Source organism: Diaphorina citri, unplaced genomic scaffold, assembly GCF_000475195.1.
Source record: "Diaphorina citri unplaced genomic scaffold, Diaci psyllid genome assembly version 1.1 scaffold220, whole genome shotgun sequence".
NCBI classification, from domain to species: Eukaryota; Metazoa; Arthropoda; class Insecta; order Hemiptera; family Psyllidae; genus Diaphorina; species Diaphorina citri.
In genome coordinates, this window is record NW_007377657.1 from 1 (window position 1) to 24,197 (window position 24,197).

Genomic DNA, 24,197 nt, shown 5'->3' on the forward strand with positions numbered 1-24,197 from the left:
TAAAGTTGGCAAAAGTTTGATTTGTTATATAACTTTTGATCAACCTCATTGGTGTAGTGGTTAACACGGTGGACTTTAGACCTGGAGAGTGGTGATTCAAGTCCAAGTTAAGACAAAAAAAATAATAATAACACATAATAATAATTTGAGGCTGGGGAAATCTGAATGTGAAATCAGTGGGACCTGGTTGCTTACACACTCGTATTACTCGTACGACGCGTTCGAAAAGTTGGATTTCAATTACATGGAAAATTAATGTAGAAAATTAAGTGATTTTGCCCATAAAAATAGTTTGATAAATTAATTTATTTTGGAAATGGCAACATAGGTAAACAAAACATACATAAAGCTCATGAGACCTCTGTTTGGTAAAATAGAGTTCTTGCTTATGAACATGAAGCCACTTAATTTGTCGTGAGCTAAGGTGACGAATGGCAACATAGGTAAACAAAACATAAAGCTCATGAGACCTCTGTTTGGTAAAATAGAGTTCTTGCTTATGAACATGAAGCCACTTAATTTGTCGTGAGCTAAGGTGACCTCGCTAATGGTGCGGTAACGCAAAATCTATATCATCTATTGATTTGTTACCATCAGCGATCAATGCTGTATGCCGAGTAAAATGTGAGGCATTTTTAGCATTTACTTAGTTTGAAGGTTAATTTATTTTTAATTACTCTTTTTATTACTCCTGCGGAGAGTACAGGTTAATAAAATTGTCAATAAATTTTACATTAGCTCTTTTTATTACTCCTGCGGAGAGTGCAGGTTAATAAAATTGTCAATAAATTTTACATTACCTTAATAGTGGGGCCTCATAAAGTCTCAAATGTCACTGAAGTTACCTATGACATTTTACATTACCTTAATAGTGGGGCCTCATAAAGTCTCAAATGTCACTGAAGTTACCTATGACATAGCTCTATAATATATGTAGGTACCTAAGTACTCAGAACTTTTATATCGCATTGTGATTCCGGTCTCATACCGCTTCCCTTTGTGCAAAACAATTTTTGTATCCTTCTATTTGCAATTTGAAATCGGAAAGAAAATTTAGGTAGTTAGTATTTAATTATTATTTACTATGCAAGTATTACACTTAACAAACAATAAATAAACAATATTGTATACATATACCTACATGGTTCCTAGTTCAACACACAACACTCCGAGACGGAAGCATTCGGATTTGTATTTTATATCTTCATTCAAACCACTAAATACTCTCCTATGGTACCTAAGTACTCAGAACTTTTATATCGCATTATGATTCCGGTCTCATACCGCTTCCCTTTGTGCAAAACAATTTTTGTATCCTTCTATTTGCAATTTGAAATCGGAAAGAAAATTTAGGTAGTTAGTATTTAATTATTATTTACTATGCAAGTATTACACTTAACAAACAATAAATAAACAATATTGTATACATATACATGGTTATTTATTCTAACTGTGACATATCATGGGTACTAAAGTTTATTCCGAATAGGACTTTGTACCTTTAAAAATACCTCACATTAACAAATATGTCCCTGGCTATATGGGCTATTGTTAATGGTATGGGGAAAATGCATAGAATCGTGGTTATGTGATGGTTATTTATTCTAACTGTGACATATCATGGGTACTAAAGTTTATTCCGAATAAGACTTTGTACCTTTAAAAATACCTCACATACCTCGGTTTGTTATGGTGTATCTTTAATGCGTATTAACGTATCTCTGTAAAACTATAGACCATAGAGGAAGTCGGTTTGTTGTTGGTTTTTCTTCTACATACCTACTAATATTTTAAACAACAGCATCAACTTGAATGATAAATAAACAATGGAAGTGGAAATATGAGGAATGTAGACCCGTTGATGTGACTGTATAATATTTTAAACAACAGCATCAACTTGAATGATAAATAAACAATGGAAGTGGAAATATGAGGAATGTAGACCCGTTGATGTGACTGTAGTTACGATCCCACCGCTTGACACCTTGTACATACTAAACATCTAGAATTCTATGGTCTCTAGTTACATAACCTTAGTGGTGCTCCGTGTTCAATCCGATCCTATCCTATGTCGGGAATGACCGAAGCTACATTTATTTTATATCTGATCTACAGATTACAGACTTGGAAGAGTTCTTTCCTCGCAGTAAATTACCTTTTGAAATTTTTACTAAACTTTGTACTAAAAAAAGCAGTATTCAATTCTAGCGGAGTTATACAAAAATGTACATATCCAGAGCTCCTAAAAGACTAAAAAAAGCAGTATTCAATTCTAGCGGAGTTATACAAAAATGTACATATCCAGAGCTCCTAAAAGGTAAATAACTGATTACATAGTGTAGGTACCTATAATGATTAATGGATTAATGACAGATTCTGTTGGATTAACAGGTTATGAATTTAAATAAAAAAATGACTACTTACCTAATTAGATAGGTACCTACTGTTGAGTTGGAGTTCTAATGTAGTAAGAAAAGATCACTTTGAAAATAGAACATTGGAACGAATTTATTTTGTGTAGACTCACCTGTACATTATTGATTACTTACCTGTTCGATAACCGCACTTGTAAGCATGCATAATTCATGCGTCGGATCAAGTCACTTGATTTTGCTCCTAAAAGGAGTTGTTCCGTTTTGAATTTGTTGTGGCCATTTTCACAGTCCGATTACCAACCAGGTAACAAGAGAATTCAACTTCCAAACTAAAGCCTCGAATTTAATGACTAGGGAACTGACCATTAGATGTACCTACCAACCTAGCTTAAAAAAGCAGTATTCAATTCTAGCGGAGTTATACAAAAATGTACATATCCAGAGCTTCTAAAAGGAGTTGTTCCGTTTTGAATTTGTTGTGGCCATTTTCACAGTCCGATTACCAACCAGCTAACTAACCAGGTAACAAGAGAATTCAACTTCCAAACTAAAGCCTCGAATTTAATGACTAGGGAACTGACCATTAGATGTACCTACCAACCTACCTATATGTAGGTACCTACTTGGGGCCAAAAAGAACTTTATAGTAGGGAGTCCCAGGTACTGTCAGAGGAGCAGTACATAGCTTCACGACTAATGACTACTACAGATTCTATAGTTTTTGGTGTTATTCTTATTACTTCCCTAAGGTCTACATACCGAGAGCTTTATCATTATTTTGTTTATATTGCTCGTACGTAAGTGCATACCCTACTTGGGGCCAAAAAGAACTTTATAGTAGGGAGTCCCAGGTACTGTCAGAGGAGCAGTACATACATAGCTTCACGACTAATGACTATTATTGTTTCCTCCATTATCTCGAAGACTTGGGACGAATATCAATTGCCAAGTGATGACTTAATGCTTAAGAGTAGATATTCTTCGCATCTTGGGAACGTGATGTCAAACTTGAATTGCCATTCGATTATTCCAGTGAGCCATTTCTACCACAGTTACAAATGTATGGGTATACATCTAATATTATCCCATTACCTGATTCCCTACGGCCCTGAACATGCATACTTCTCCTTTTACTGCACGTTTTCCCAATCTTATTTGGGAAGTGCATACTTGAAATTTTATTATAGCAACATTGGACATGAATTCCACCAAATTAATACTACTTTTGCTACAAAAGTAAGATAGTAGGTCCGTTAGTAAATTAGCATTACGTATTAGTACTTGGTACACATTTAGAATCCAGTACTTGGAACTAAATTTCATTATAGTCAAATCTCCTCCAATAAATCAGTATCTACTGCTGATAAGCTATTGACGGGTGCCGTGAAGTATTAAAAACTGCAGGGTGATAAGGACAAGAGACATGTAGTTTAGTACCTAACTTGGGAGTAAGTCAGTCCTAACAATGCTGTTGAAGTTATGACTGATAATATTTGGGCTGAAGCAAGGTAGAAAATACATCGGAAAGTACAAATAACCAATACTCTTGGACATAGCCAAAAAATTAAAAAGGACCGAAAGCCATTTCTACCACAGTTACAAATGTATGGGTATAAATCTAAGACTCAAAGAATACCATAAACAGGCCTTTGAGTTATTTACCTATGAATTTGCATATGAGTTTACGTATGCTTCATATGACTCAAAGAATACCATAAACAGGCCTTTGAGTTATTTACCTATGAATTTGCATATGAGTTTACGTATGCTTCATATAATTATTTATATTTATGCCGAAGCCTTCGTTATCAAATACATAGATGTATTTGTTTTCATTGTTACGTTTGAATGTGATATGTATGACCTCTATATTACTGCTCCTTTTTAATAGGTAAATGGAAAAAGTTATACAGGCGAACTCCATCAAGTGTACACCTTAATGTACGTAAATCCTGAACAATTTATTTTAATCTTGAGGCTCGAAAGAAAGACGTAAGTCAACTCCCAAACTCCCATGGCGTAGTGGTCACTGCGCTCGCCTTGCACGCGGGAGACCCGGGTTCGATTCCCGGCGGGGTCAAGAAAACATGCAAATGATTGATTCCGTGACTGGCTGTTGCGGGGCCCACTCAGCCTCGTGAGGAAAATGAGTAGCTATGACATATAAATGCGCATAGCGACCGGTGCCAGCATGGTAGTTAAACATTGGATTTTAGGATTATTGAGATAATGGGAAAATCCTACAATGCTGCAGTGAGCACCAAAGTTGTGACATAATAACACAAAGAAACTGCATTTACATATTTTTTACAAAGAAAAACGTAAGTCATCACAGGTCATGAATTTCAAGTTTCAACGTACCTATTCTGCTTGTAAAAGCACGTTTTTAGAAAAATAATAATTATAGATGACAATACAGTATATGTACTGTACCCACATTTTTTATTTGATAAAATTATTATCTGCCTATTTATTTTTCTACCCACCTTATACACTAGTATCTTGATATAAACCAGGTAACTGCTCTTACTTATGTATATCACAATATGACGTATCAATAGAGGTGTATTCACATTTGAAGTAGTTCAAGGTACAATGTCGTCTAATAAAGCAAGTTGATCCACTCTGATAAATGCTTTACATGGCCTGCGTTCCAAACCAGAGCGAGGCTTTCCTATTTCCTTTCAAGGTCCTCATTCCCTCCCCACTTTGTCACCAAAAATTCAGTGAAGTGCCTATTGTTCTTTGGTTATCCGTTCAATGACGAGGTATGACTGTTTGGTTTGGTTGGATGGTAGAGATTGCCTTGGGCCTTAGACAGTAACCCTACACTTTAATTACAGGTAAAATTTGCATGTATTATGGATTATTATTTTGTGTGAATGATTAAATTCCTTGATATTTTGAATATTTTTGATTGCTCTTTTGTCAAAAAAATATAACCTGTTTTATTTTTTTGTTTCAGACCATGGCGACCCTAGTTCACAATATTGTAGACAAATACCACTTTATAATGGACAAACAGAGTGGTGAGTTTTTTACTTGAATTATTTTTCCCTAAAAATACATTAATATTCGATCAAGTGATGGTTTAAAACATTACCATATTGTTTACACCTTGGAAAGAAAAAAACCAAGGTGCCTAATTCATTCCTAGTTTATCTTTTTGTACTCAACGCAAGCTCGGGGAAAACTGAGTGAAAGAATAAGAAGAAGAAAGATGGGCAGGACAACATCAAAGGATCCTTAGGAAGATAATAAAAAGACAAGAACTAAAAGTAGAACAAATAACGTTGAAAACATGCTTCAAGATAACACAATGAAAAACATTAGCTAAGTGTATGTGGCCCTTTGAGAAATACTCTTATACTGGTATTGTCGAAACTTGAGTTAGTTGAGGTGCATGTTACCTAATAGTATATTTTGCCTTATCGAATGAAAACATACCCTCTCTCTGGTGGTGAATAATATATGGTAACAATACTTGGATTATCCAGGGATTGCATGACTGAACAATGTTAATCTCTTCATTACACCAATGTACATACAATAATGTAGCTCTTGAGGTTGAAAAGCTAACATTTAGGGTGTTGTAGAATCATTGGAGTGAGGGAAACAGACGTTTTTTCTGCTAAAAGAAAAACCAGTGTTCAAAGAGTATGGAAAGACCTGAACTTCTTTTGGCCCGATGAAAGCCCTGGTAATCTTTTCATTAGGTACCAAATAAATATCTTCAGTGCCCCTATTATCCAGAAATTTAATATTTTCTACATTTAAATAAATCATGTACATACATATATGTATCTCTCTTTTTTTTAGTCCAGAAATTTCACTCCCCTAACCCACAACATAACTGATTACAATGTTTACTTGTTTGTTTACATGCAACCACGTTAATCTCATTGGTTTTAAATCTACCACAAAAGATCAATGCTCGGTGACATAAATGAGAATCTACTGAAGTTGCACACTTCACAGGTCTCGTCATAAGATACAAGGTCTACTACGCTGTTACCGCCTAGAGAAGGACTTCAATAGTTCTCACTTTATCACTCCATATCACTTGGTCAACTAGTTGGTCATACAGCTTCTCGCTAAAGTTGGCAAAAGTTTGATTTGTTATATAACTTTTGATCAACCTCATTGGTGTAGTGGTTAACACGGTGGACTTTAAACCTGGAGAGTGGTGATTCAAGTCCAAGTTAAGACAAAAAAAAATAATAACACATAATAATAATTTGAGGCTGGGGAAATCTGAATGTGAAATCAGTGGGACCTGGTTGCTTACATACTCGTATTACTCGTACGACGCGTTCGAAAAGTTGGATTTCAATTACATGGAAAATTAATGTAGAAAATTAAGTGATTTTGCCCATAAAAATAGTTGATAAATTAATTTATTTTGGAAATGGCAACATAGGTAAACAAAACATAAAGCTCATGAGACCTGTGTTTGGTAAAATAGAGTTCTTGCTTATGAACATGAAGCCACTTAATTTGTCGTGAGCTAAGGTGACCTCGCTAATGGTGGGGTAACGCACGACTCACGAGCAGGCCTAGTTTCACACCCGCCGCAAACATAATATGTGTTAGTTTTAAAATATTATTATGTATCTCTGATATTATCTGAATGCGTTTACTTTTTTCTTCAATTCAAGGTCCCTCGTTCAACACCTTCATAAGTGGCATCGGCAGGTTGTGAATATTTTTCTTTCTTTGAATATCATAAATAGGCTAAGTACTCGTATGTTGTATGTGTATCCCATTACCGTATGCTGATGATGTCTGCCATTGTGACATAAGGGTTGCTATTGTTCCATGATACTGGTCTATGAAAGCCTATACCATATATGTATAAAGGAATGAAAATGTCGACAACAAGTTGGTCTATTGTGCTAAGTGGTCTTGTTTTGCTAACTACTCCGACGCAACTTATGACAGTTTGCAAATGTCTCCGTATAAAGGAATGAAAATAATGTCGACAACAAGTTGGTCTATTGTGCTAAGTGGTCTTGTTTTGCTAACTACTCCGACGCAACTTATGACAGTTTGCAAATGTCTCCCTTATTTAATCATGTGTAACTCTAGTATATGTATAGTTCATATTTATTTACATTTTTGATGATTTCTTTATAGTATGACTGTTCTGCACTTTTGATCACTTATCACAATAGTGCAAGATTTTACTCTTGATTGACAATTTCAGAATTAAAGATGTCTTTATTCCCAGTTTATATTTTATCCAATACCTACATTTTTGGTGTTTTCTTTATAGTATGACTGTTCTTTATTTTGATCAGTGTCTCATTAATTTCGTTTGAATATCTAGCGCTTTCAACTCATCACAATAGTGCAAGATTTTACTCTTGATTGACAATTTCAGAATTAAAGATGTCTTTATTCCCAGTTTATATTTTATCCAATACCTACTACATACAAGCAATACAAGACACATTCAAGAAAATTGCATGTAGATCTATTTGATTGAATACAAGATGTAAATGTCATGTTCTCTGTGTAAATGTTTGTTAACTCAAAACCAGCTGCATTACCATCTGCAAATGCGTTTCTTTAATGAAATCATCAATCAGATTGGGCATTTATTAAAAGGGATTTCTAGAAATATTGTTTCATAATAATATAATAGAACAGTTACTTAATTACTTTAACTTGGGCTTTAAATATTCCACACGTCATTATTTCTGTTTGAAAATATTCCACTATTTACACATTACAGTATGTACTTATCATATATAGCTGTACGTACATATTTAGTGTTTACCAGAGTTTTACCTGTGCTCCATTATTCAAGCTAAGCAAGCACCTAACTTTTATTAATGTAGTTACGCTGATGTCATGTTCTCTGTGTAAATGTTTGTTAACTCAAAACCAGCTGCATTACCATCTGCAAATGCGTTTCTTTTATGAAATCATCAATCATAAGTCCTATTATGTATTATGTGTGTTGTAAGTTGCACTACTAGACATTCACATGCTACCTATTACTAGAATACCACCTAGATATTGCTAACCTTCCTCTCTCGAGGAATGCTGTTGAGCTGGTACAAATAAGGAAATGCGTGATATTCAATGAGAGAGCTTTGTTGCCAAGTACTAAATGGTGGGATCCTTGGTATATCTGCGGATATCTAAAAGGTCCAGAGAAATGACAAGATGTTTGTATACTCTCAATTCCCTCATGTTTATCATCTCATTTAGGTACTTGTTAGACGTCTGTCTACATGTTAATGTTCGACCTTGTTAGACCTCTGTCTCCATGTTAAACTCCATGTTAATTGCCCATGCGCATTCATCTGCTGTATATACCCATCTTGTAAACTTTAATTATGTAAACATATTTTTTTGTTTCTTCTTGGAAAAACATCCTCGTGTGAAAATTGCATCCACGTTCTGCCCTTTTCATGTTAAGAACATCTCTTTATAGCTTTATATAGCAATAATTCATATGTAGTCTATATTTCCTCTTTTTTGTCGTCTTCTACCGCCTAATTTTCCACATAAGACACAGAGAAAAATTTTATTCGTTGACTTTTTAGAAAATACGATTTCTAAAGAACTTGAAAAGTAGAAAAGGAAAATGATTGCATATGAAAAAGAATACTCTCCTTGCATTTTTCCTGAGCTGGGGAACATAAATTCTCAGAGCTCCGGGATTTCCGGCACTTCAAATTTTATTCGTTGACTTTTTAGAAAATACGATTTCTAAAGAACTTGAAAAGTAGAAAAGGAAAATAATTGCATATGAAAAAGAATACTCTCCTTGCATTTTTCCTGAGCTGGGGAACATAAATTCTCAGAGCTCCGGGATTTCCGGCACTTCAAATACAATTTTGTACATTATTGATTACTTACCTGTTCGATAACCGCACTTGTAAGCATGCATAATTCATGCGTCGGATCAAGTCACTTGATTTTGTACTCTTGACCTCAATTATTTTCCATTTTGTCCAACTCGTCTGCTCACTTCCCACCATTGTGTTCGTCAAATAACAACAGCAATAACAACTACATAACTAGCTATCCAAGGGCAATTTAAGTGATTCCTGCCCAATTTCAAAAATCGGTGTTTTCCACTCAGGGGTAAGGTATTGCAAATTGGAATGAAGACTGTGAAGTAAAGTCGCGTTATGTAGTGATTTAGTGATCACACCCCTTCCAATTTTCAATTCAAAGAACGGGTAACCCGCTTGCATTGTAAACACCAATTTCAAAAATCGGTGTTTTCCACTCAAATTGGAATGAAGACTGTAAAGTAAAGTCGCGTTATGTAGTGATTTAGTGATCACACCCCTTCCAATTTCCAATTCAAAGAACGGGTAACCCGCTTGCATTGTAAACGAGGTATTGCAAATTGGAATGAAGACTATGAAGTAAAGTCGCGTTATGTAATGATTTAGTGATCACACCCCTTCCAATTTTCAATTCAAAGAACGGGTAACCCGCTTGCATTGTAAACCACTTCCATTGCTCTTGATACTTAGGACCAAACTGTGCTAATACAAAGAGTACCTTAGCAGGGTAATGTATGGGATTCCTCAAAATGAAAACTGGATATTCCCAATGGGAAAGTTTTTCTACGAAATTTCCAGTCAGGAATACTCTTACCTTACACAAGAACTAATCTAATTGCACAAATTTACCCTAGTTATTTCTGCTTTCTTTCGTTCTCTGTCTTTTTATTGATTTAAGTGGTTGGATTCTAAACATGTTTTCTCCTGTTCTCTGTTTCAGATCCTCGGGTCAACGATTGGTCCATGATGTCTAGTCCTTTCCCCACCTTGTTCATATGTTTAGGCTATGTATATTTCTCCAGAGTGCTCGGACCAAAGCTCATGGAAAACAGAAAACCTTTCCAGCTGCGAAAAGTTCTCATTGTATATAACTTGTTTCAAACTTTGTTTAGTGCATGGATATTCTATGAGGTAAGTGAACACAGAACACACATATTTAATGAACGAAATACTGGCTCTCAAATACCTAACACTGAAGCATTTGGCCAAAAATTTACTTAGGTCTATCTTGACATATTTAATGAACGAAATACTGGCTCTCAAATACCTAACACTGAAGCATTTGGCCAAAAATTTACTTAGGTCTATCTTGAGAGCGATAATTTCTGTTCCTAAATACGGCTTTCATTATTATTAGCTTGGTTGGTAGCACGTCTACCTTGTAAGCACTAGGCCACTTGACTCCAGCCAAAGGAAGGATCAAGTTCAAGACATTGTGAAAACGGAACCCACTGCGATTGATGCTGCGATGACTTTTGGTCTGTTTGGTTATTTTATTATGCTATCTCTAACGTGGACGCCGAAAGTTTTGAGCTCCGATAGGCAAGTTTATCACAAGACCTATAAGTATGTCTCTTCCAGAAGGCTGCAGTCCAAATTACAATCCCACCTACCTTTTACGGTGCTGAATCTTGAGAGCGATAATTTCTGTTCCTAAATACGGCTTTCATTATTATTAGCTTGGTTGGTAGCACGTCTACCTTGTAAGCACTAGGCCGCGGGTTCGATTCCCGCCCGGGGCGGATTTTATCCTGAACGGATAATGTTCGTGTTCGGAACGGCTGACTTTCTCGCATCTTTCCTTCTCTCTTCGATTTCGGGACCATAAGACCTTAGCAGTTACAGTTCCCTCTGTCAAAACTCTCGACTCAAAATATGTATTTTATTTCCCCCTGAAGGAGCTCCTCATTAGGTATCTTTCACCTTTGACCTCTTCAATGTTGACTTCAGATCCCGAGGATGATTACTGGAACTCAGCTCCCGCGGCTAAACATCATGGGAATGTATTGGAATATTATTATCCCGTTTCCTTGTTTTCTCCCTGTTTCTCTCTCGTGTATTCATTTTATACGCGGTTTACTTAAAGTCCTGAAAAGTTTGGTTTCTCTCTGTCATAAATTTCTCGGGAGAAAATTAAATAAAATCACTTTGGATCCCGAGGATGATTACTGGAACTCAGCTCCCGCGGCTAAACATCATGGGAATGTATTGGAATATTATTATCCCGTTTCCTTGTTTTCTCCCTGTTTCTCTCTCGTGTATTCATTTTATACGCGGTTTACTTAAAGTCCTGAAAAGTTTGGTTTCTCTCTGTCATAAATTTCTCGGGAGAAAATTAAATAAAATCACTTTCGTTATTATAGGATAAGGAAAGTAAGCAAAAAGGATAGGTAAGCTTGGATCTGCAATTCCGTACATCCATTTCTCTGAATTCAGGATTATTATTTTGTTTCATTTGGATTGACGTTGTTTCATGACATTTAAATGTATCTATGACATGTTTTAGACGCTCCATGCATTTCATATACCTAATTCGATATCTTTGAGGATTTTATCATTGTAATAATCATTGGTAACAGGTAACCATATGATAACGACTGTATTTTCCAAATATAGGTATAACATTATCATTAAAATAATGTTTGCCACCTTGTGTCCTTCTAGTTGTGTGCAGGTTTGCAACGATAGGCAATTGTCGCCCTGATGCAGTCAGCATAAACCAGCATCATATCTGACATATTTAACCTGACCATGCATAACAAACAGTAGATAAGGGAATAACATACTTCATTATCTGTTAAATTCTGGTATTTATATCTACCTACCCAGTTGCATTCAAGAAACAACGGAGATAGTTCGAGAAATGAAGAACATTTTCTGTACAAACATTGTGTTGTTCTGGATTTCGGCATAATGTTGTGAGATAGTGTCTTGGATAATGAATTATAAAGTCCCTCCTAATGAATGCATATCTTTGCCTCTAGCTGTACCAAAGTTTTCTGGATGCTCTCAAAAACTACTGATCCTTGAGCAAAAATTGTTTTTGCACGAATTTTTCTACTAAATTGATTCGCTTCACTTTTCGTGTGATGTTAAGACAATCACACCAGATTTTTCTTTTTCAAGGTCTACTACTGTTAGAATATCATGTTATAATCCATATGGGAGAAATTTAAGTTCAAGGTGTCAATTTTATCACCATGAAGATTGAACAATGCCTGTATCAGCACATTCTAGCACCCTATATCTTGTGATTTTCCCATTCTAACCTCCAGCTATGTTCATTTTATATAAAAGCTTTTAGTTCATTTTGTTTTTACTTTCCTCCTGGCCTCTTCCTCGCTCTCCTCCTCCTCCTCCTCCTCCTCCTCCTATAGCTGTCCATGTTGATTTTTCGACTTAGTCCGCTCTGCCTCTTAGCCATTCAATTATAGTCCTTATACACTGCTAGGATGAGACTGACGAGATCTTTTACCCCAATTCTAAACCATCCGAACCATCGACTATAATTTATGCTTCAAATTAGGTACAGTAGAATTTGGATATTACGAACAGAAGGCCATATCCCTTCCTACAAGTATGCAACCCTATGTCGAGGTCGTTCTGTAATTAGCTAATTAGGATACAAAAAAAAAAAAAGTAAACGCCTAAAACCACTACCGTACTACGTCCTTTAAATAATAATCTTGATAGGTTCCGAAATATTCCATCCTCCCTCATGGGAAATAGAATTCAGTAAAATGTTTGCCCATTTTGGTTCTAATGACAGATTTGACTGCTAATAATAATAATAATAATAATAATAATAATAATAATAATAATAATAATGCCTAATGCCTTCTCTCTCCAGTCTTCCTCAACCTTATCTCTCCACCTCAGTTTTGGTCTCTTTCTCTTACCCTGCATCCTTGGTTGAAGAGAAAATAATAGAAAGTAAAAAAAAGCGGAAATACATAGTAGAATTGGATAGATAGTTGTGTGGGTACCTGAGAACTACTTATTCATTACATTGTGCTGTAAAAACAGAATTGGATAGATAGTTGTGTGGGTACCTGAGAACTACTTATTCATTACATTGTGGCTGTAAAAACACCAGGTTTGGTCAATGGTCATGTCATAGTGTAATCTGAGATTACTATCAGCAACCTACTAGACACTGCTAGAAGATGCCTCAGTATTGTATATAGGTAATTCATTACCTACGCCCATTGATGATTGTTTTCCAAAAGGAGTCTATCATTATTTATAATTTGTAGATTGATTATCTAACTCGTACCTATGGCTGAGACGAAAATTTTGGTACTCCATCTAATATCTATGTACGAAACTGAGTTGTAGCAAGTAGCAATTAGAATTGGATAGATAGTTGTGTGGGTACCTGAGAACTACTTATTCATTAGATTGTGCTGTAAAAACACCAGGTTTGGTCAATGGTCATGTAATAGTGTAATCTGAGATTACTATCAGCAACCTACCAGACACTGCTAGAAGATGCCTCAGTATTGTAGGTAATTCATTACCTACGCCCATTGATGATTGTTTTCCAAAAGGAGTCTATCATTATTTATAATTTATAGATTGATTATCTAACTCGTACCTATGGCTGAGACGAAAATTTTGGTACTCCATCTAATATCTATGTACGAAATTGAGTTGTAGCAAGTAAAAATAGTAATACTCTCGTTGAGGATAGAGGCGTGTAATTTATCTCGAGGTGTAGCACTAAGCGAATCCAAAACAAAAGTAGTAAAAATAGTAATACTCTCGTTGAGGATAGAGGCGTGTAATTTATCTCGAGGTGTAGCACTAAGCGAATCCAAAACAAAAGATGACGTAATGAGACTGAGCCATAGTAACGGTAATAATGATCTTACCAGGCCAAGGTCAAGACGGGGATACTAATGAAAGTCCATAGTAAGTTTCAAAGTTAAGCCCACACAAGTAGCAATAGCAAGTAAAAATAGTAATACTCTCGTTGAGGATAGAGGCGTGTAATTTATCTCGAGGTGTAGCACTAAGCGAATCCAAAACAAAAGATGACGTAATGAGACTGAGCCATAGTAACGGTAATAATGATCGTACCAGGCCAAGGTCAAGACGGGGATACTAATGAAAGTCCATAGTAAGTTTCAAAGTTAAGCCCACACCTTGATGGAAAAGAGTAGGAAGACACTAGTTACCATTCTTCTAGTTCTTACCATTCAACGCCATCGCCAGCTTTATCTATGTAGATCTGAATATGAACGAACGAGCAGACAAAGTAGTAAAATGTGAGCACTGTTGTTAACGTGTTTAAGTAGGTATGCTATTGATACAAAAAACTGAGGGCCACCTCAGTTATAGTGGATACTTGTAATTACCATTCTTCTAGTTCCTGGGAATCTGATCGCCATCGCCAGCTTTATCTATGTAGATCTGAATATGAACGAACGAGCAGACAAAGTCTGATCGCCATCGCCAGCTTTATCTATGTAGATCTGAATATGAACGAACGAGCAGACAAAGTAGTAAAATGGTGATCGCCATCGCCAGCTTTATCTATGTAAATCTGAATATGAACGAGCGAGCAGACAAAGTAGTAGAATGTGAGCACTGTTGTTAACGTGTTTAAGTAGGTATGCTATTGATACAAAAAACTGAGGGCCACCTCAGTTATAGTGGATACTTGTATACTGTCTTTGTTACATAAAATCTACATTGCGACCTGAAATAACATGGAGTTGTGGACTGGGCTTTAGAGTGTTAAATTTTTATGTTAGTCCTGACAATACCACATCACGTACATTTCTCCGTAATAAGGTAATAAATGAGACCAAACCAGCGCAGCTTGGCGTGCTCATACAACTTCTTTCTTTCCCATAATTTCCATCGCGAAAATTTAAAAAAAAAATCCCAAATCATAAGCCTGTACCTGAGAGCTATATGTCTATTTGATAAGTTCCAGTAAGAACGAAACGGGCCCTAGGCTGCACGAAGATGTTGACTGAACCAGGTTCGTGGACATGAACATTTTGTGGCAAATTTACGAAACTAAATTCTCGTATACTTTGTAGCTTTGTACTTACTTTACCAAATGGGTCTACAGTCCTGGGGGGTCCTTGGCCTTCTCAACAATTCATCTCCTTAACTGCATACACAAAAAACCACTCTGAGCTCTGAGGCTTAGGTGTAAGTTTATACGAATGTACGAATCTCAACAATCCTCTTCCACTCATGTTAAATTGTCAACTGCATCTCGCCATCGTTTGCAAGTCTTTTATGAGTCACCAATCCATCTTGGTTTGCCTTTCTTCCTGAGCCTGATTCACACTATAGTGCCAGTCAAGGTCCAGTCACGGTCCGGTATCGGTCCGATCAAATGATTGTTGAAGGCAAGTAAATGTGAGTGTACACACTAGACGTTCTAGTCAAGTTACGGTAACGGTCAGCTCACAGTCAAAATTTGGAACATTCTCGCGACGAATCTTTTTGATCGGACCGAAACTGGACCGTGACCGGAGCGAGACTGGCACTGTAGTGTGAATAGGCAGCGATCAAGCAACGATCAACATTCCTTCGTTCAGACCAACTAGAAATGAAAGAAAAATGACCGAAGCATGACCGAAGCATGAACGTTGCTTGAACGATAGTGTGAATACTCAATCTTTTGATCGGACCGTTACCGGACCGTGACTGGACCTTGACTGGCACTATAGTGTGAATCAGGCTTAAGTTTATACGAATGTACGAATCTCAACAATCCTCTTCACTCATGTTAAATTGTCAACTGCATCTCGCCATCGTTTGCAAGTCTTTTATGAGTCACCAATCCATCTTGGTTTGCCTTTCTTCCTGTTTCCTGTTATGTCTATCTTGTATTTTATCATCTTATTTACCGTCTCTTGCATTTGGCCTGCTTGCAATAATGCTCTAACATTCCTAGTGGCAATTTTGAAATCGACATCGTAATCTTGTTTTCCATTACGTCCATAAAAAGTTTCCGTCTGCCAGCTCATCAGGCCGTTGTTCGCTTATACGAATGTACGAATCTCAAAAATCCTCTTCACCCATGTTAAATTGTCAACTGCATCTCGCCATCGTTTGCAAGTCTTTTATGAGTCATCAATCCATCTTGGTTTGCCTTTCTTCCTGTTATGTCTATCTTGTATTTTATCATCTCATTTACCGTCTCTTGCATTTGGCCTGCTTGCAATAACGCTCTAACATTCCAAGTGGCAATTTTGAAATCGACATCGTAATCTTGTTTTCCATTACGTCCATAAAAAGTTTCCGTCTGCCAGCTCATCAGGCCGTTGTTCCGAGACAAGTGTTGAAGTTTTGTAACAGTTTGCCTGTTTGCCTCGTCGCGCCATTTTACACTATCGTGTGTTTAGCCCTACGATCTCATTCACAAAAAGTCCACTTTGAGCTTTGAGTCTTAAGTGTATTAAATGCCTCAAAGGGTGGGTTAAGCTTATACGAATCTACGAGCCCTACGATCAAACCCCAACCTGGAGGACAAGGTCAGTGTTTAATGTCTACTTACAAAACAGCCACTGGAATCGTCCGCCCTGGACTTTTCACCAGTGACAGCCTGTCTGCAGATTGTAACGTACATCGACCAGGGTCGCCACGAACTTATCAAAACTTTTACAAGGATCCGTTCACACTAGCTCTAAGAAAGTAAATTGCCACGCCCCCATCGACCAGGGTCGCCACGAACTTATCAAAACTTTTACAAGGATCCGTTCACACTAGCTCTAAGAAAGTAAATTGCCACGCCCCACCCTGTAGTGTTCGCTATGGGAGTACCTAGGTAACGTGCTAAGCCCAGGTCGTTGTATTCAGTCTCGATTGAGTCATCCCAATGAATTCCATCTATATCATGTAAGATAAGAGGCGCTCCTCCCTATGTCTGATAAGTCTGATGACTTACAAGTTGAAAATATTATTTGCTCCCTGATAAACTCGCAAATTTCACACTTTTTATGAATTTTTGCGATTTGTAGTAGGCATGTATACTTGTATAATCGTAGATCGTTATTATACAATACATAGGTATACAGAAAGTGAAGTTTAATACTGTCTGTAATTCTCTATGTAAAGATTCTCTTGGACTATTCATTCCTGCTCGTTTTCTCGCTATCTAATCTTATCATTTGCTGATAGGTCTTTACATCGAAAAAATATTTCGAGCCTAGCAGATGAGCATTTTCTCTGAGATTTCCGTTAGTAGTCTGAGATGATAAAGGACTTCTCGGTATGAACTGAGGAATGTCAGTATTGAATAGTTTATGCAATGATAGGTCGGCACCAAAAAACGTTATGGTATGAACTAAGGAATGTCAGTATTGAATAGTTTATGCAATGATAGGTCGGCACCAAAAAACGTTATCACGACTCACTATGGCAAAATAAGGCTTTTTAGTCTTTTTGTGGCATTTTTCCAAATTTCGCTAAAATATGGCAAAATAGTATGGCGCCATGGCAATCTGGCATTTGAACTTCCTTGGTCATGATGGAATCCAACAAATCGTTTCCCACTGCCTGATGGCGCATTATTTAAAGATTTTGTATGTATTTTAAGGCACGAGAAGAAATCTCGATAAAACACGCCATTATTTTCCAGTTTAATTGATTTTGTATATTAAATTAAATTAGAACCTCCGTGAAATTCACACCTGGTTTCAATTCCTGGCATGGTCGAAGTTTTTTGGCTCAATGCTTGCAAATTGTGCATGTGCAATTGTGCACTCGGCCTCCTGTGAACAAATTAATAGCAAACCAAAAGCTACATTAAAACAGTAACGATCAGTGACGACAGTTAAAATATTGATAAGAAATGAGAATGGAATGTAAATGGAGGCACTTAGTACCTAATGCTGTGATTTACACAAAAGGTGTTTTGCTAACCACAAATAACAGTAATAATTTGATTGTTATAATCAAATAATGAGGTAGGTAGCTACTACCTACTGCTCTTAAAAATGAGAGATGTTGTTTAAACAGCTGAGAAAAAGGGATTCTACGTCTTATTCTTTATCTTATCAAATGTTTTTTTTTCCGAGGCAGAAGGACATCTAAAAAACTATCCACAGTATAATGTGTTCGAGGATGAGATAAAGACAGTTATGTGTAATATGTACCTCTATATATTGGTAATGTTTAAACAAAACAAACGTTGAGATAAAGAAATAAGAAATGAAGAAATTCATAAGGTTTTGAGATAAATGCTTGGGAATTTGAATAACTTTGGTAACACATATCCAACAGGATCCAAGAATTCCTAGCCACAAAAAAACAAAATACACATCAAAATAAACATCTGTAACAAAATAAACATTTTCAGTCCTTCTTTCTGTTTCCCTTTTCTCTGTCTTTCCCTTCCTGCGTCTTTCTCCTTTTCCTTTTCTGTCTGTGTTTTCCTTCCTCTCTTATTCTCTTAGATATTTCCGAGGCAAGTTTGTAATGTGTGGAATGTCGTTGGTTGGTTTTAAAGTTTTAGCGTACATCTACATATTGTTTACAAGTTTTGATGTTTATCTTTTTGTTGTTTAACATCTTACATTCCCGTATATCTCACTCTCTCCCTGCCTTAGAACCTTCTCTTATGCAAAATGAAAATTTTGCGTGGAAGAACTTCTCCTGTAGCTTTAAAATTAAAGAGAAAGCTTACTAGAGAAAGAAAGGCGAGTTTTACGAACAAAACAATACTTATAAATGTAAAATTTTGAGATGTAAAATGCAAGCAGGTTTATGTACTCAGTCAGACGTATTGTAATAATGATAATAGATAATAGTGCTTATTTTTAGTTTTCACCTACTACTCGCATATGACTGAAAAGTACCTTTACTCCAGCAGTAAGGTAACACTATTACTGTGGTCAAATTATATTGATAAAATTCCGTACCTCGGCTTGGATTGAACCCACGCCCTCCTGTTTACCAGGCGAGCGTCTTGACCACTACACCGCCGAGGCAATTGTATGTACAGCACAAAGTATAACTAAAATATTTAACAGGCTTGCATACAATTCGTACCCACGTAAATGCTAGTTGTAGTACACTGCTTACCAAAGAGTGCTTACCAAAAGAATCTTTTGCCTGTTACGTAAACGTAACCCACATGGAGATAATTGTACGTATTTGAACATCTTACCCTTCGTTGAAAGACCTTTTTCCCCCTCACGTAGGCGTAACTAAACAATGTAGTCAATGGAATTTATCGAATGCTTTTGGCTGTTTTTTTTTTTTTTTTTTTTTTTTTTTTTTTTTTTTTTTTTTTTTTAACAACAAATAACATTAATAATGGTTTTCCCGCAAAAAGTTGAACACTGATCAGCAGTTTGATAAAAACCAAAAAAATACGAGGGTTCCTCTAATTTTGTCAACCAGTGTATTAACTGCCTGATTTAAGCATGTGTAGATGTGTACCTGTTCAGCTCGAGTAATAAGTACCAATAAGTCTAGGTAATGGTACTTGTTTATCCTAAACACGTGGCAAGTTATTATAATTTCTTCAAATATTTCCCTGCACATCATTAGTATACTATACTATTATTTACAATCCTAAAAGAATATCATTAACATGAAGTACATTGACATTGGTGGATGTGCCAAAACTTAGTAGGTACTCACTAAAAAATTATTCTTACTTGTCTCCATATATCTACACTATTCTACAGATCGAAAAGAACTCACCCAAGACTGTGCCACTTGGAAGAGACTGACTAGAAATGTCGTCCCCCCTTGAGCGGGAAAAGATTGAAGTAAAAGAAGAAGACGATAAGTTCAGAATTGTCCCCCCACATAACAAATATGTCCCTGGCTATATGGGCTATTGTTAATGGTATGGGGAAAATGCATAGAATCGTGGTTATGTGTGACATAAGTAAACTCATAGTTCATTATTATAAAGATTCGTTAACACGATAATAGACTACCACAAGAATTGTGTGCGATGATTAGATTTAAATGATTACACTGTACAAGTAAGTACACAGGCACATCAACATTTTAGATAGGGAGCAGAGTAAAATTTGATATGAAAATGGTTTAAAATTTATAAGCAAGAGAGAACAGAAGTTTATACTGATAGTTCATTCGAAAGTAACCCACAAGAATTGTGTGCGATGATTAGATTTAAATGATTACACTGTACAAGTAAGTACACAGGCACATCAACATTTTAGATAGGAAGCAGAGTAAAATTTGATATGAAAATGGTTTAAAATTTATAAGCAAGAGAGAACAGAAGTTTATACTGATAGTTCATTCGAAAGTAACCTCACTATCCCTATGTCTCACTATCCCATAGGTCAGGGATTTTCAAATTCCATGTGTATGCGGGGCACATGCTACATTGACAGGTACCTACCTCGCAGGCCAACAGATTAGCAGGCCCGTATCCAGGATTTCAACAAATATGTCCCTGGCTATATGGGCTATTGTTAATGGTATGGGGAAAATGCATAGAATCGTGGTTATGTGAGACATAAGTAAACTCATAGTTCATTATTATAAAGATTCGTTAACACGATAATAGACTACCACAAGAATTGTGTGCGATCTGTACAAATAAGTACACAGGCACATCAACATTTTAGATAGGAAGCAGAGTAAAATTTGATATGAAAATGGTTTAAAATTTATAAGCAAGAGAGAACAGAAGTTTATACTGATAGTTCATTCGAAAGTAACCTCACTATCCCTATGATTTCCAAATTCCATGTGTATGCGGGGCACATGCTACATTGACAGGTACCTACCTCGCAGGCCAACAGATTAGCAGGCCCGTATCCAATAGGTCAGGGATTTCCAAATTCCATGTGTATGCGGGGCACATGCTACATTGACAGGTACCTACCTCGCAGGCCAACAGATTAGCAGGCCCGTATCCAGGATTTTCTTGAGGAGGATGCTCCACATTTTCGGAGTCCACCCCATAGTAAAAGAGCAAAAGTGAAGCCCGAGGGGGCCCACCCCAAAAACTTCGCGGGGCACAAAAAAGGTCTGGTGGGCCACATGTAGCCCGTGGGCCGCTAGTTGGAAATCGCTGCCCTAGATAGTGTGATAGTGCTCCCAAACTCCCAAGATTAGTACGATAGTAATTAAGGCTGATTTGTTCTAGATACTCCGACCCTGCACCGACACTCTATCAACCAATGACCAAACTCCCAAGATTAGTACGATAGTAATTAAGGCTGATTTGTTCTAGATACTCCGACCCTGCACCGACACTCTATCAACCAATGAGAATAGAGTATATTGCCCCTTCGAAAATACTGTGTTCTCGGAGTGTCGACCCGATGTAAATCAGCCTTTATCATGCAGTTACACGACAAAAATGATCATTACCTTGCAACTTAGCAACTATGTACCTATACTGTGTAAATGAGACTGAAGTGACTGAACTGATGTTTGTATTCAACAGTAGGAGAATGGTATTTATTGAGAGATTTCATAGAGGAAATTGTAACAATGAAAGGCCTATCGTCCCGAAATCAAAGAAAGCAAAGAGGACAGGATAGGAGAAAGCGAGCCGTTCCGAGAACGAACCTTATCCGGGCAGGATAAAGTTCACCCCGGGCGAGAATCAAACCTGAGACCTACCGCTTACAATTCAGGCAAGCTACTTTCCACGCTAACTAGGCTGGTCTTTTGACGTTCAAAGCGGATTAAAGCGGTTATTTTTATTTGCTTTGCATTTAGAAATTTACATTAATGAGCGCACTTGAATAATGTGGCTTTTGTGTCAGAGCCGTTATTAAGTTACTAACATAACACACTACACGTTCGCTTGATAACCAGATAATGAGCGCACTGGAATAATGTGGCTTTTGTGTCAGAGCCGTTATTAAGTTACTAACATATCACACTACACGTTCGCTTGACCACAACATCAGTGTGTCACTTGTTTTATAATAGAGCTCCAAAAATGACATGTTGAAAATACCTGAAACTTTAACCTTGCAGAGTTCGTACTTTCTAACAAAAAGTTCATTATTCCCTTGTATAAAAAAGCTAACAAAAAGATTTGCACTTAGAACGCTGACACTATATAGTCCATTGCCATTGTATAAAATCTTACCAGGCAATACCTCTAAAGTTGAAATGCAGAAACATTATGATAAATCCTTGGTCATTGTGCCATATTACTGCCATATGGATTGGGCATTTATTAAAAGGGATTTCTAGAAATATTGTTTCATAATAATATAATAGAACAGTTACTTTAACTTGGATTGGGCATTTATTAAAAGGGATTTCTAGAAATATTGTTTCATAATAATATAATAGAACAGTTACTTTAACTTGGGCTTTAAATATTCCACACGTCATAATTTCTGTTTGAAAATATTCCACTATTTACACATTACAGTATGTACTTATCATATATAGCTGTACATATTTAGTGTTTACCAGAGTTTTACCTGTGCTCCATTATTCAAGCTAAGCAAGCACCTAACTTTTATTAATGTAGTAAGATTTCATAGAGGAAATTGTAACAATGAAAGGCCTATCGTCCCGAAATCAAAGAAAGCAAAAAGGACAGGATAGGAGAAAGCGAGCCGTTCCGAGAACGAACCTTATCCGGGCAGGATAAAGTTCACCCCGGGCGAGAATCAAACCTGAGACCTACCGCTTACAATTCAGGCAAGCTACTTTTTTTTTTTAATGTGTTTTATTTAAAGAGGAGGTTAACAATTAGAGTCCTATTCCTACTACTTTCCAAGCTAACTAGGCTGGTCTTTTAACGTTCAAAGCGGATTAAAGCGGTTATTTTTATTTGCTTTGCATTTAGAAATTTACATGAGCGCACTTGAATAATGTGGCTTTTGTGTCAGAGCCGTTATTAAGTTACTAACATAACACACTACACGTTCGCTTGATAACCAGATCTGTCAAAAATAAGTTATCAATCTTGTGCGAGTGACATGCCATACAAACGTGTGTAATCTTCCACATGATAATTTCACGCACCGCACGGACGGACTTCAAATTTTGAGTATTGAATAATTTTATTGTTTTTCGTAATTGATTGTATGATTGCTTTTTGCAAGGTGAATGTAACTACTTACTCGTGTACACTTTTTGGTGTGGAAATCTCTCCAAAATATAACCAAATTTCCTCTTTTCCTATAGGAACATGGTAAAAAAAAAAAAAAAAAATGGTCCCTGAACGTTCGCTTGATAACCAGACGTAATATTTTAATTCCTACCACAACATCAGTGTGTCACTTGTTTTATAATAGACCTGAAACTTTAACCTTGCAGAGTTCGTACTTTCTAACAAAAAGTTCATTATTCCCTTGTATAAAAAAGCTAACAAAAAGATTTACATAAACATTCGAGACAGAAGCATCTCACAAAATCATAACGAATAAAAAAATAATTAAAATACTCTAGTAATAGAAAGTAAAAAAATCTAACAACTGGCTGAACTGGCACATTCCGACAAAGTTTTTAACCTACAAAACACACCAGTATGGACGAAGCTAGAGGAACTAAACCAAGAAGGAGGCATATTGCATCATTGGACAAAAACAAAGCATGGCACTTTCACTACCCTCGGATGTTGAGATTCATATGCTCACTCTCACTTACAATGTCCTCATTCATTACCATTGCCCTGGGCATATTATCTCATGCATTATAGACTCTTCTAGATCTACTGAGACCTTCATGAAACATTTTTTATGTCTAGGTCACTTGACCAAGTTGAATGCTCAGACTAAGCGGTCGTATCACCAAACGGCGAAAAATAAATACAAAAGACCGCCAATTTCTTTCTTCTTTGTTGTGACCTCGTCGGAGTCAGTTTTTCACTACGAATAATAAGTAAACTATTTTCACTATTTTCTTTGTTTTTATGTTACCTATGTAGGTAATGCCTTTTCCGTTCAAATTTGTCATATCTCAAGAGGACAAAATAAAATACTCATTCCAAAATGAGATATTTTGTCAAGAGTGAATTTTTTTCTGTACTTGACGTTTGAAATGTGTGTACAGTTTTATGGTTCTGATTTAA

At 36.5% G+C, this 24,197-nt stretch overlaps 1 protein-coding gene across 1 annotated transcript in view; it reads left to right on the forward strand.

Annotated features, from left to right (window-relative positions):
- Nucleotides 1-5,310: 5,310 nt before the first annotated feature.
- Nucleotides 5,311-24,197, forward strand: part of LOC103506175 (elongation of very long chain fatty acids protein AAEL008004) — a 28,246-nt gene continuing 9,359 nt past the window's right edge. The window contains exons 1-2 of the mRNA XM_017442750.2: nt 5,311-5,404; nt 10,128-10,318. Coding sequence (XP_017298239.1) covers nt 5,344-5,404; nt 10,128-10,318 — 252 coding nt within the window. The 5' untranslated portion in view covers nt 5,311-5,343. The remainder of the gene's footprint in view (nt 5,405-10,127; nt 10,319-24,197) is intronic.